This window comes from Prionailurus bengalensis, chromosome F2 (genome assembly GCF_016509475.1).
Source record: "Prionailurus bengalensis isolate Pbe53 chromosome F2, Fcat_Pben_1.1_paternal_pri, whole genome shotgun sequence".
Taxonomy (NCBI): Eukaryota; Metazoa; Chordata; class Mammalia; order Carnivora; family Felidae; genus Prionailurus; species Prionailurus bengalensis.
The window spans coordinates 44,307,765-44,321,530 of record NC_057353.1 but is presented as its reverse complement, the minus strand read 5'-3'; the positions used below and the strand labels follow the sequence as shown (position 1 = coordinate 44,321,530).

General features: G+C 42.2%; 2 protein-coding genes across 5 annotated transcripts in view; both read right to left on the bottom strand.

The window, feature by feature from the left end:
- Positions 1 to 13,766, bottom strand: part of MATN2 (matrilin 2) — a 136,497-nt gene that overhangs the window by 67,081 nt on the left and 55,650 nt on the right. For all 4 annotated transcript variants that reach the window (XM_043601445.1, XM_043601447.1, XM_043601446.1 and 1 more), the window contains exon 4: positions 10,747 to 10,869. In XM_043601445.1, the coding sequence (XP_043457380.1) occupies positions 10,747 to 10,869 (123 nt within the window). The remainder of the gene's footprint in view (positions 1 to 10,746; positions 10,870 to 13,766) is intronic.
- On the bottom strand, positions 8,730 to 10,730 carry LOC122495644 (NADH dehydrogenase [ubiquinone] 1 alpha subcomplex subunit 1-like). The gene has a single exon (XM_043601454.1). It carries the CDS (start codon positions 9,917 to 9,919, stop codon positions 9,704 to 9,706), a length of 216 nt encoding a protein of 71 aa, XP_043457389.1. The 5' UTR covers positions 9,920 to 10,730; the 3' UTR covers positions 8,730 to 9,703.

The window sequence follows — 13,766 nt, the reverse complement described above, 5'->3', positions numbered from 1 at the left end:
AGATGTAGAAATCAGAAGTTATCTTTCGCAGCAAGAGAGAAGAGAAATGTATTATTAGGGCTGTTACTTCACTCAAGTGGGAAACAATGGGGTTCTGCCTGCACCAATCTGAAGCCCTTCCAGAGTTAAGACTCCACAAACCGAAGCCTGTGTTTCAAGGACCATCCCCCTTCTTTCATGGTGCCTGAAAGCACTAATCTTATTTTGACAGCTGCAGTTTGGATTTTAAGACTTTCAACAGTAAATGTGAGTCATCAGCCTTGTGCTTCTACGCTGGAAGAAACAAAACAAACCCAATGTCACTGAGAAAAACAAACCTGTCCTTTTGGGCAAACCCCAGCTGTGCCTCGAATCCTTCTCTCCCCAAGAGCTGAATTATTTTTCAATCAGTCCTCCTATTCACTCACAGAATTTTCATTCTCTTAAAGGGATATCCCCCCCAAATAAAGCCTTAACACGTAAGTAAATCTGACCGAATGAGGTTGATCAAAATAAATAAACATGCACAAGTAATGCCCTATTCTTATAGAGCACTTTGCAATTTCCAAACGGCTGTCACATCATCACGTTCTTAATATAAATTCCTTCCTGAGTGCAGCCTCTCAGGGAGAGATTTAGTTCAAACTGCGTAGGTCAGTGGTTTTTAAACTTGAGCTTACATCAGAATTTCCCGGAGGGCTTGTTAAAAAAAAAAAAAAAAAGGAATGTGTGTTTTAAGTTTATTTATTTATTTTGAGAGAGAGAATCCCAAGCAGGCTCTGCACTGTCAGCAGGGAGCCCAATGCGGGGCTCGAACCCACGAACCATGAGATCATGACCTGAGCCGAAATCAAGAGTTGGACGATGAATGGACTGAGCCACCTAGGTGCCCCCGAAACACACATTCCTAGGTCCCACCCCAGAATCCCTGATTTGGTAGCGCTAGGGTCAGGCCTGGGAGTTTGCATTTCTAACCAGTTTCCCTGCAAAGCTGAGCTGCTGTCTGGGGGGCCACTCTGAGAACCACTTTTCCAGGTGCTTGAGAAAAGAGGAAAGCAGAAAAGCAGCTCTATGAGCTTCAAACTCGCTTTCCCCTGATGTGTGGTCATCCTTTCCCAATGGCCGGCTCTCTGCTCACATGCAGTCAACTCAATTCTCCCATGAGAACGCTACTCACCCCAGATTCCTTTCTTTTCTTCTTCTTCTTTGTTTTTTAACCCTGTAGCCTGGCCCAGCCAGAGGGCGAGCAGACTGCACGGGACCCTCTCCGAGTTCCGGGGCCCAGCAGCCAGGGCGGAGAGGAAGCTCCGTGACCGCACGCCCTCTGCTCAGCAGTCCTCCTCTTCTGCTCAGGGCGGTCCTAGCAGAGCCTGGGGCCAGGCAGGCCATTTGTTCAGAAGCTGCGGGCTGGCTGTTTGTGGGCGCAGCCTGCTTGCTCCTCCACTCTGGCTCCTTGCTCTCCTCGTGGGCTGCCCCGAAGCTCAGACCCTGACCTTCCCTTTCCACGCTCTCTCTCTCTCCCTCCAAGATTTTATCCATTCTCAGGGTCAGTTGCTACTACCAAGCACATCCAGCCAGGGCTTTTTCCTTGAACTCTAACCCCTCTCTCCAGCTGCATCCAACCACTTGTGTGGGCTCCTTCCCAGATTCACTAGTTTTCCCTCAAAGCCAGGTTTCTTCTCTGAAGTGATCTGTCATTCTAAATCGTGCGACCATCCCACACCCCTTATCCCCTCGCTATGTCATAAACTCCTCCCTGGTGTGGGAATTATTGCTATGGTCTTCTAATTAATTCTGCGGGCATAAGGAAGCGTGCACTGAACTGACCGAGCTGATTAGAATTGTAAAATGATGGCATCTTTCACCTTCTGCTCCACACGTGTGGAGCACAAGGGAAAGCAAGATCTGAGTGTTTCTTGGGTCTCAGACATATAAGAGAAACACTCATTTTCTTCCCACCACCGCGTAAGAGTGCCTGGCCCCTAGAAGGAACCAATAAGTATTGGATGAATAAATGAATGAGTGAATGGACATAGGGTGGGTGGATGGATGGATGGTACTTCCCCACCCACTCGGTACCTAATTTGAATCCCACACATATATTACTGCTAGACTCAATTTACTACAAGGTAGTTTTACCCCTGACACCCTGTGCTCAGTGCCCCTACCCACCAAAGACCGCTGCTGGGAATCGAATTGCTCCATAATTGGTTCCAGCTTACATTCCTTCCCTCATTCGCCACCAATGCCCCAAACAAACCCTTCCAGACAGGCCGTCTGGTCTAGTTAGAACCCTCAAGACAACAAGCCCGGCATTGTTAGAAAAACCCCCTCCTCCACAACGCCTCCCCTGATTGTTCCATGATTCTCTCTCCAATCTCTTATCTTGCAGGCTTTGTCTCAGCACCACTCACCTTCCAAAACCGCCTTGTTCTGACTTTCTCTCTCTCTATATATATTAGCTTCATTGAATCATAAATGACATACAATAAACTGCATAAATTTAGAGTATGCAATTTGATAAATTTGACATGTCAACATATCATCATCATAATCAAGATAATGAACATATCCATTACCCCCAGATCCCCAAAGTTCCCTCAGGCCACTTGGTAATCCCTCTGCCTGTTCCCTGCCCCCCTGCCCTTGGTCCCAGGCAAGCACTAATCTACTCTCTGTCACATGGATTAGTTGCCATTTTCTAAAATTTTCTATAAATGGAATCATACAGTGTGTACTCTTTTTTTGTTTGGTTTATTTCATGCAACATGGTTATTTTGAAATTCATCTAGCTTGCTGCATGTGTCAACAGTCACTCTGTTCATTGCCTAGTCGCATCACATTGTATGCATATATCACAATTTGTTATCCATTCACCCACTGATGGACATTTGAGTTGTTTCCAGTTTGGGACTCTTACAAATAAAGCTGCTGTGACCATTTGTGTTCAAATCTTTGTTTAGACATAAACTTTAATTTATTCTCAGTAAATACCTAAGAATTGAATGCCTGGGTCATATTGTAGGTACATATTTAGCTTTGTAGAAAACCGTTAAACTGTTTTCCAAAGCAGATGAACCATTTTACATTCCTGCCAGGAGCAATGACGGTTCCTGTTGCCAACTTTGCCAACACATACTTTAGGGTCAGTATTTCAAAATTTATCCAATCTAGTGGAAGCGTGGTGGCGGGTCACTGTGGTTTTAATTTGCATTTCTCTAATGACTGATAATGTTGAATATGTCTTCACAGGCTTCTTTGCCATCCATCTATCTTCTCTGGCTAGTGTCTGTTCAAATCTTTTGCCCATTTTGACTGGGTTATTTCCCTAATATTGAGTTCTAAGAATTCTTTATATATTCTAAGGTCTTTTGTTGGATATACGTTTTGCAAATATTTTATCTCAGTCTATGGGTCGTTCACCTTTTCATTTTGGTAGTAGCGTATTTTGAAAAGTAAATGTTTTTATTTTGATGAAGTGCAATTTATTGAGTTTTTTTGTGTTATATCCCATTTAAAAGATCCTTGCCAAACCCTGGGTCATCAAAAAACTTTTTCCTACATTTTCATGTAGACATTTAATTGCTTCCCTTCTTACATTTAGATTTAAAATCAATTTTGAATTAATATTTATACATGATGTGAGGTAAGGGATGAGGTCCATTTTTTCACACATGACAATCCAATTGTTATAGCACTATTTGTTGATGACATTATTCTTTCCTCATGAATTGCTTTGGCACTTTTATCAAAAATCATTTCACCATATGTGTATGGGTCTATTCCTGAACTGTATTCTGGTCCATTGATGTCACCTATACATACTGTTTTGTTCATTATTACTTTATAATTAGTCTTGAAATCAGGTAATTTAAGCCCCCAACTTTATCTTTTTTTTAGAGTTTTCATTGATCCCATTATTTGCAGATTCCATATTTGCTAATTAATATACTTTCTAAAATTTACTTGTAACACAAATCAGTATTTGCAGCATTTTCATGACCATTGATGTATGTGCACAGAATGGTAAAAATTCTAGCTACCTGATGCATATGTTCCCAGTTAAGGTCAAAAAAGGCAATGCTCTGCCTTCTTGTTTTAGCTCTCATACTACACACAAGCTTTCTTTTTGTGTTCTATTTAGTGCCATGTTTTTTGCCTTTTGTGCTTTTTGTTGGTGATTTCACTGTTTAAAATGGCCCTCAGGTATAGTGCTGAAATGCTGTCCAGTGTTCCTAAATGCAAGAAAGCTGTGATATGCCTTGTGAAGAAAACATGTATATTAGATGATCTCCATTAAGGCATGAGTAATAGTGCTGTCAGCTGTGAGTTCAATGTTAACCAATCAGTAATATATACTCAATAAGGAGTCTTCAAAAGAAGCACACAGGGGTGCCTGGGTGGCTCAGTGGGTTAAGCATCGAACTTCAGCTCAGGTCATGATCTTGAGGTTCTTGAGGTTTGACCCCACATCAGGCTGACTGCTGTCACCACAGAGCCTGCTTCAGATCCTTTGTCCCTTCTCTCTCTGCCCCTCCCCCACTTGTTCTCTCTCTCTCTCTCTCTCTCTCTCTCTCTCTCACACACACACACACAAATAAAACATTTCCAAAAATAATAATAAAATAGAGGCACACACAAAACAAGGTTATGTATTCACTGATGAAATGCTGTGACCAGAAGCTCACAAGAACCTAACCCTGTATTTCTTCTAGGAACAATGATCTAGTAATCATTAGTTCAATGTTCACAGAGACTTATAAAACATAATAATGAACAGTAAGAATAGACTGTATTTGACTATGATAGTTCTTTTGCATGTTCATGTATATATATATATATATATATATATATATATATATATAGGAGTCAGATAGTCAGTTTCCATCTTAAAAAGTCTGCTAGGATTTTGATAAGGATTGCTTTGAATCTATAGATCAATTTGGAAAGAATTGACACATGAGCCATATTAAGTCTTCCATTCCATCATACAGTATATCTCTCCATTTATTTAGGTCTTCTTCAATTTATTGTGGAAATCTTTTGTACTTTTCAGTGTACAGATCATGCACAATTTTGTAAACTTTATCCCTAATTTACATATTTCCAGTTTCTGACTTTTGTTGCCAGTATGTAAAAACACAATCAAATAATTTGGTATCTTGACTTGTATCTTGCAACCTTGCTAAGTTCATTTGTTAATTTTAGTAGCTTTTTGAAGATTCCACCAGCTCTCTACATAAGCAAGCACATAGCCTGTGAATAAAGACAGTTTTACTTTTTTCTGTATGACTTTCTAATTTCTTTTTTTTTTTTTAATTTTTTTTTTAACGTTTATTTATTTTTGGGACAGAGAGAGACAGAGCATGAACGGGGGAGGGGCAGAGAGAGAGGGAGACACAGAATCGGAAGCAGGCTCCAGGCTCTGAGCCATCAGCCCAGAGCCTGACGCGGGGCTCAAACTCACGGACTGTAAGATCGTGACCTGAGCCGAAGTCGGACGCTCAACCGACTGAGCCACCCAGGGGCCCCTCTAATTTCTTTTTATTTCATTATGATATCAGTTAGGACCCCCAGTACAGTGTTGAGGAGAAGTGGTGAGAATGAATATACTCTTACTCCTTCTCTCAGGAGGAAAGCATTTAGTCTTTCACTCTTATGATATATTTATGATAGGTTTTTTCATAGATACCCTTTATTAGGTTGAGAAATTTCCCTTTTATTGCTAGTTTGCTGAGAGTTTTTGTCATGAATGAGTGTTGGATATTGTCCAACACTTTGTCTGCATCTACTGAAATGATTATATATGTTTTCATTTTTAAATATTTTCATTTTTAAACTTTTTCATTTTTAAATATGATGAATTATATTGATTGCTTTTTGAATGTTAAAGCAAACTTGCATTCTTTGGATAAACCTCATTTGGTCTTGACTACAGTATATAAATATGGATTCCATTTGCTAAGTCTTCAAGAATCTTTGCATCTGAATCCATGAAGGATGTTGGTTATAATTTTCTTTTCTCTTTTCAATAATATGATTGTTTTTCTGGATCATGCCCCTTGATTAAACTTTAAAATAAACACTATTAAGTCACTTGCATAGCTTGGAAAAAATAATGTCAGAAACATATCTGAAGACTGAAAGCAATAAAATGAATTTGATATGGTTCTTGAGAGAGAGAGAAAAAAAGGCTGGATAAGACAGTTTACATTTTTTGGCCAAGTGAAAATTTCTAAATGTTGTGTTTTCAATATTTTTCCAGATAGATTAAATATTCGAGAAGGGAGGGAAAATTCCTTATTTAAAAACATAAATAAAGAAAAGGAAAGAAGATAAAGTTCTTTCCTACTAGTGGGAAAGGAATTCAAGAGGAGGGGAATGGTGGGAAACAGACACGTGAAGACAGGCATACTTCATGTGGGTTTTTCCCCCATTTTTTTTTTTAAAAGGGGAAAGCAAAGGACATAAACTTCTCTTGAGCCTTATGGCTATGCACTCTGCTAAGCACTTTTCCATATATCTCATACAGAGGTATTAGATGGGAAAGACATTTTGGAGGACAGAAGAATCCACAACGTTGACTACCAGTACCTTCCAAATTGCTCAGATGGGCAGAACTTTGAAGGCAATATTTATTTAATATGCTTGGTCTAGTCTTTTAATGGAAGAGCACATTTTGAGACACTGACCAAGTAGTATCCGGAAGAGGATAATTTGGACCACAAAGAGATCCCAAACCCAGTTACTTAAAGATGTGTTTATGCTTCCCCCGAAAAAGAGAAAATTAATGAGAGGTGGGGGGGATGACACTCTTCAACAATCAAAGGGTTTTCTCTTTATTTAGAAAAGGAAATATACTTTCTGGTATATAGCTTTAGCTGGCAGAATAGGATCAAAGGTGGGAATCACAGAGAGTAGGATTTTAGCTCAAGCATTAGTCCACACTGTCTGGAGGTGGGATGGAGGTGCTTTGCAACAACCTGGTATCCCAGGTAGTGGGTGAACATGTGCCATCACCAGGAGGGAACAGAATTCTTGGGTTATGTGGGAGAGGGAGCTCAAAGTCTGACAGCCAGGACCCATTTCCACCGGAAGGATCTCTGAATTAGTTGTGTCTGCCTCCTCTCTTCACACAAACAAGTACGAATAAAAAATGGTGGCTATGGGGGCGTGAGTGTGTGTGTGTGCGCGCGTCCGAAGGCAACTGCCTAAGAGGTCCTCTCAGATCATTCTGTATAGTGACAGTGTCACAGCAGTGGACTTGGGGAACGACAATCATTTGATTGTTAGTCCTGTTGAATTAGTTGAGTCTCCCTGGGGATCAGCGAGCCTGTGAACCTGGGTCTGGAGGAATTTCTCTGGTTGCAGGATTGCCCTACTGCCATCTGGGGGCCCTCAAGGATCATGGGACAGTATCAAATGGTGGTTAAGAGCTAATAATATGGACTCCTACATAACAGGGTTTCGATTCTGGTTTGGTCATAGTACTAGCCATATGACCTTGAGTAAACTGTCTAAAGTTTTGAGGGGAGTACCTTATTTTCCTTCTCTGTAAAATGAGATGATAAAACCTACTTTAAGAGCTTATTGTCAGAATTAAATGAGATAACACATATAAAGCACCAGGAGAGCTCCTGGAACATGGCGAGCACTTAGTAAGTGCAGTGGCTATAGTTAGACCTGACCTCTCACACTGAGCTGGGAGTGGGACACAATTGCTTTTGGTTGCAATTACCTTGGTTGTTTATTTGAATTACTCCCATGCAAGAAAGTGAGCAGGAACACTGCTGTTTTATTCACTATTTTTTTCCCCAGTAGTTTGCATGCTCCCTGGCACATCTTATATGCTCAAAAATGGAAAGAACTGTGTCTTATTCTTCTCCATGCCCACTGGCTTCTCTCAATGTTGGTAGGGGCAGGTCCCCGCCAGCCGTTCATAAACAGAAGTCGGGGTATGGCCCTGCCTTCCCTTGGCACAACTTTCAACTGTCCAGCAGACCCAAACCACAAGATGACAGGGATTTATTGATGAGACAGGTATGAATTTGTCACCACCCTTCCCATTGTATGGCTGTGGAAGTGGAGTCAAGGAATTTAAATAATCAGCTCGGCGTGAGACAGGCACAGCCTGAATGTCAAGACTGAAATTGAAGTCTGTGGACTATACCACTGGCCCAGATAGAATTTCAGACATGCAAACAAGAGTGATTATCTTTGAGAAAGAGAAAGAAGGGGGGGCAGGGAGAGAGATAATTTCTCTTTATGACTGTACCTACTCAGCTAAGTCTGGTGCTGACAGTGAAGGGAGGTTAACTGCTTCCGGGTGACTGGAGGGCTGGGTCAGATGGGACAGCAGACCCCTGGCTCCAGCTCCTTCTCTTCTCCCTTAACTCCGGCCCTTTCCTCCGGTCCCCCCGTTGCTGATGCCAGTGGATCTCAAGAGTGTGGCAGCAATCCATGTCAGAAGTTCACTGAAAATGCATTCTCCTGCGCCCCACCCTAAACCTGTTGACTCTGAATCTCTGGGGGTGAGACCCCGGGGGTCAGCTTCCTGAGTGGCTCTTAGTTACTGGAACCTGAGAACCTCTGACCCGGGCCGCCTTGTTCCTGTCTGTCTGAAGCCCAGGCAGTTTCTGCTTCATGCTCTTTGCACCCACAGCCCTCCTCCTATAGTGGGGATCCCAGGACAGATCAACACTGGGGAGAGCCTAGGGGTCTCCAGGCTTGAGGTGGGACCAGGCAAGGCCTGGCTCATGACATTAGGGGGAGGACTTTTTATTCTTTATTTGCTAGTCCCCAAATTCCTCTGACTTGACTAAGCCAGCCCATGGAAAATGGACGTCAGCAGATGCCTGGATTGCAGCAGGCCATTGAGGCAGAAGACAAGGGGGGGACTTTCTTGTGTTCCTAAGAAGGGAAGGGCATGACGGGAGTAAGCGAGGTGGCGAAAGGCTGAGCATTCTTCAGAGCAACACCTTGCAGAGGGGAGCTCCTGAAGAGGCTGGGAGAGGGGGCGGGCAGAGCTCTTGAAGAGGGTCGGGGGATGTCTAAAAAAGATGTTTAGGTTGTTTGCTGAGCAGTGTGTGAGGTGACCTTGCCAGGGCTCCCCCATTTTCCCAGAGAATTCTATTAAACCCATGAGCAGTGGGTGTGAGCAATTTTTGTTGTGGAAACTCAAGAAGGGTCAGAGGTTCAAGCAGAAGATCAGGATGATTCAGGCTGCACTCAAAAATCTGGGACCCTGAGGTCTGGGAGGAGCCCAGGAACACATAGCACCGGGAAGCTTTGTGTTTCCAGAGGCCACAGAACTGGAGGAGTCAAGCAGATGTTCCCTAACCTTGGGGGGCAGGAGGCTTCTATCCAGCTATTTACAACCCCGAAAATGAAGTGGGAAGAAAACAGGAAAATGTGGTTTGGCTCTATATATGTGATACTAATTACAGCCATTTGTGCAGATGCTTTCCATTAATGCTTAATTGCTTACCATGAGGTATAATAACAATTATGTGTTGCATGAACTGTGTGTCAGATTAGCTGAGTTTTATTTGCCTCCGTGTGGGCCGGTCTTCCTCACATCTTGTTGTTGTTGTTGTTGTTGTTGTTGTTGTTGTTTTGTCTTGTTTTGTTTTTATTATGTACTACATTGATACACTGCATAACCTTCCAGAAAGGGCAGATGAACATAACTGAGTTATTCTTCATCAGTCGGGAAAAGGCTTCTTTAATCAATATTCTCCAAACCCTTTGACACATGGTAACGATTAACTCCAGAGATGCGCTTAGCTCTTTGCATCAAACTCCAATGATATGGATAATAAAGGCAACCCCTTTTTCCTTGCCCCCGGTTACAGAACCTGTGGATGTGCGCAGTGGCTATGCCGGGGATGACCAAGCACACGGCCATGACACCGATCCCGGGCAGAATCTCGAACCACATCGCGCCTCGGCTGCCAGGAGCAAGGTCCCCCCGCCAGTCTTCCTCATATCTTGAATAAGCCTGGTTTGGTAGCCTGGTTGTCTATGGGCTAACACAGTGGCTTTACTTGCAACTTAAAAACATACATATGTAGGCACCACACTCAGTGTGTAGGGAATTCTCTCCTCTAAGAGGCAGATTACCTCTTGCTGGTTCAAATGTCAGTATGTTGTCTAGTTTGGGAGCTTGGCCAAAAAAAAAAAAAAAAAGAGAATCTGAGTTCTCTCCGCACTTTTAATCTGTTTGACCTTTTTTTTTTTTTTTTTTTTTTTCATTTAGGAGACTTTATAGGTCTACTAGATCCCTGCTACGAGATCACTGCACACCTCTAAAACAGAACTGGAATAATCGTTCCCAGCCAATGTTAATAACTCATCCTAAATCAATGCTTCAGAGAAGAGAATAAAATACAGAAACAATTCCTCAGGGTACAGTTCAGAGACAGTGGATGAAAAGGCTCTCCAGTGGTTCCCCCTAAAGAACAGGTTGGAAGAAAAAGACACCAGCTCATGAATTCAAAAAGGCTGTTTCTAAGGAGATGCCTCCAACAGTCTTCCAAACTCCTCCTGCTGGCCTACTATGTGCTGTGCTGGCTCTGGTCCAAGCACTATGATGGTGGGGTGGAGGATGGAGGTCGACACAAAATACACGAGTTATAAAACCTCCTTTCTTTCCTTAAGGAGATGATGACTAGGTTAAGCGAGGAGCCACATATGAATTAAATAGGCCCTAGGAGAGAGCAGAGGGCAGAGGAGGACAGTGCAGATATACCAGCAAAGCAATCTTACTTCTGCAAGTAGTCTGGTCCGAGTTGAGGATGTATCCTTGTCTGCATCTGCAGACGTATGAGCCCGGGGTATTGATGCAGAAGTGGGCACAGTTATGCTCCAGGATGCTGCACATGTGGACCACTGTAAGGGAAGACACAGCAAGTTAAGGCAATGATGACGCCTTCTCTGACTTCATCCACCCACATTCACCCAGAACCTTCTGTGAAGGAGAAAGCAGGACCCAAAGGAAAACAAGTTGCAGTCCCTACCCTCCAGGGGATTCAGAGCCTCTCATTGGACTAGTCAGTTCTAGATAAATGCCACCAGGAATCTATAACGGGCCACAGAAGGTTAAAGGGAAATGATGCTAAGGTGCCATATGAAATTGCTGATATCCACTAAAATAGGTCAAAAATGATCTACAAAAAAGAGAAATGTCATGGTTCAATTAATAATACTCAATTGGGGAATCAGAAAGTTTGCTGATACCAGAGGGGGCTTTGGCTAACATGTGGATTTTCAGTAGGCAGCAATGGGGTTGTAAGAAAAGCTATTAAATGAGGATATGGTAAGAGTCAACAATTTTTTGGGGCCGTAAATCCCAAGAGCAATCTTTTAATATGCGAAAGTGTTATACACAATATTTTGGAGTAAAAAATTCATTCCTAAGTTCCATGTTTCCTTAATCTTTCTGTCAATTTAAAATATTACTGAATTTAGTATCTGAAGTACCTCAGCTTTCAGATATACCAATTCTTGCATAAGTCTGTCTGGAGCTCATAAAAATTCTCTCTCTCTCTTTTTTTTACATCTTAATTTATTATTTTATTCAATATAATTCAACTTGAACATATTTAAAATTAACAAGCATCATTATAAACAGAGTACAAGTTATGCAAGTGTTCTCATAAACAAAAAAGATGTCCATATGTAGAAATACATTTTTATGAAGGCCAAATGAAAGAGGCTTTCAAAAGCTAAGAACAATCTCATTAATCCCATGCTTAGGAAAACGGAGCTACTGGTGAAACTGATGGTGTATCTTAACATATATGTCTGGTTACTTCTAAGTAAGAAATACAGTGGGAAATAAATAAAGTAGGGCAGTAAAACTTCAAAAAGTTTTAACAATACAATTAAGATTGATTGTTGTGAGTTTATGATAGTCTGTGTTTTAACTCCTGTTAAGATACAAATAATGGGGACACTTGGGTGGCTCAGTCGGTTAAGCGTCCCACCCTTGATGTCGGCTCAGGTCATGATCTCAGGGTTTTGGGGGTATGAACCTTGAGACGGGTTCTGTCGGGCTCTGCACTGATAGTTCAGAGCCTGCTTGAGATTCTCTTTCTCTCCCTCTCTCTCTGCCCCTCCCTTGCTCGCACACACACGCACGTGCTCGCTCTCTTTCTCTCAAAATAAATAAACTTATCCGTTCGTTAGTTGATGGAACTGGAGGGTATTATGCTAAGTGAAATAAGTCAGTCAGAGAAAGACAGATATCGTATGTTTTCACTTGTATGTGGATCTTGAGAAACTTAACAGAAGACCGTGGGGGAAGGGAAAGGGGAAAAAATAGTTACAAACAGAGAGGGAGGGAGGCAAACCATAGGAGGACAAACTAAGGGTTGATGGGGGTTGGGGGAGAGGGGAAAGTGGGTGATGGGCATTGAGGAGGGCACTTGTTGGGATGGCACCCAACACTTGTTGGGTGTTGTATGAAAGGCAATGTGACAATAAGTTACACTTAAAGAATAAAAATAAATAAATAAATAAATAAATAAATAAACTTTTAAAAAAGATACAAACAATGTTTGGAAAGTTAGTAGTTAAATCCTATCAATCAGTTTTACTTTGGTGTGAAAAAATATGTTTCTGTGACCATGGACAATTTTCTTAACCATTTTATATAAAATGGGGATAAGAGGCACCTGGATGGCCCAGTCAGTTGAGCGTTTGACTCTTGATTTTGGCTCAGGTCACTATCTCATGGTCATGAGATCGAGCCCCACATCGAGCCCCATGTGGGGCTCCACACTGAGTATGGAGCCTGCTTAAGATTCTCTCTCCCCCTCTCCCTTTGCAGCCCCCTCAAAAAATGGGGATAAAAATAGCTCCTACCTCATAAGAGCCTTGTGAGGGTTAAAATAATTAAGATGGTAAAATACTTAGAACCGTGTCCCAGGGACTGCTCCATACACAGCCGCATGTAGCAATGGGAAGCGTGGTGGTTTATTGTCTTATTTTATATGTGGGAGCTCATCCTACACGTAGTGGTTGTCACCTTGGATTTTCACTCAACACTAACTGCAGATTCTATCTGTACTGATGTATATACTATCGACAGGGAATCTAAGATGCACCCCAATGTGAAAGACGTTAAGATGTGAAGCTGCAAACAGGTGATCCCCATTATTCACAGATTCCGTATTTGTGAACTCGCCTACTCACTAAAATGTATTTGTAACCCTGAAATCGATCCTCACAGTGAAATCAACACAGACAGGCTCAGTCATGAAAAATTTGAGTCGCCTGATGTGCGCACTGCCAGCTGAGGTGGCCTCCTTGTTTCAGTTCTCAGACAGTACACAACTGTCCTTTTTGAGGTCTATTTGGTGCCTCGTTTTTTGATTTTTGGGCTTTTTTTTGTGGGTGATTTTGCTGTTTAACACGGCCCCAAGCAGAATGCCGAAGTGCTAGCCTTTCCTGATGTGACGCGTGCGTCTAGTGCTTCTGGGTGCAAGCAGGCGGCAGGCGCCTTACAGGTGAAAGTGCGCTAGATACACTTCGGGCTCTGGCTTCAACAACAGTGCTGCTGGCTGTGAGCTCAGTGTTAATGAATCAACATGTGTATCACATAAGGTGCCTCTAGACACATAGAACAGTTTATGTATTGAACAGTTAACAAAAATGTGGAGACTAGAGGCTTGTAGGAACCTAACTCCCTATCTCCCCCAGGAGTCGTGGTTCAGTATTTGCAAATTCAGCATCCACTAGGACTTCATAGAACATAATCACTGAGAATAATGAGAATTGACTGT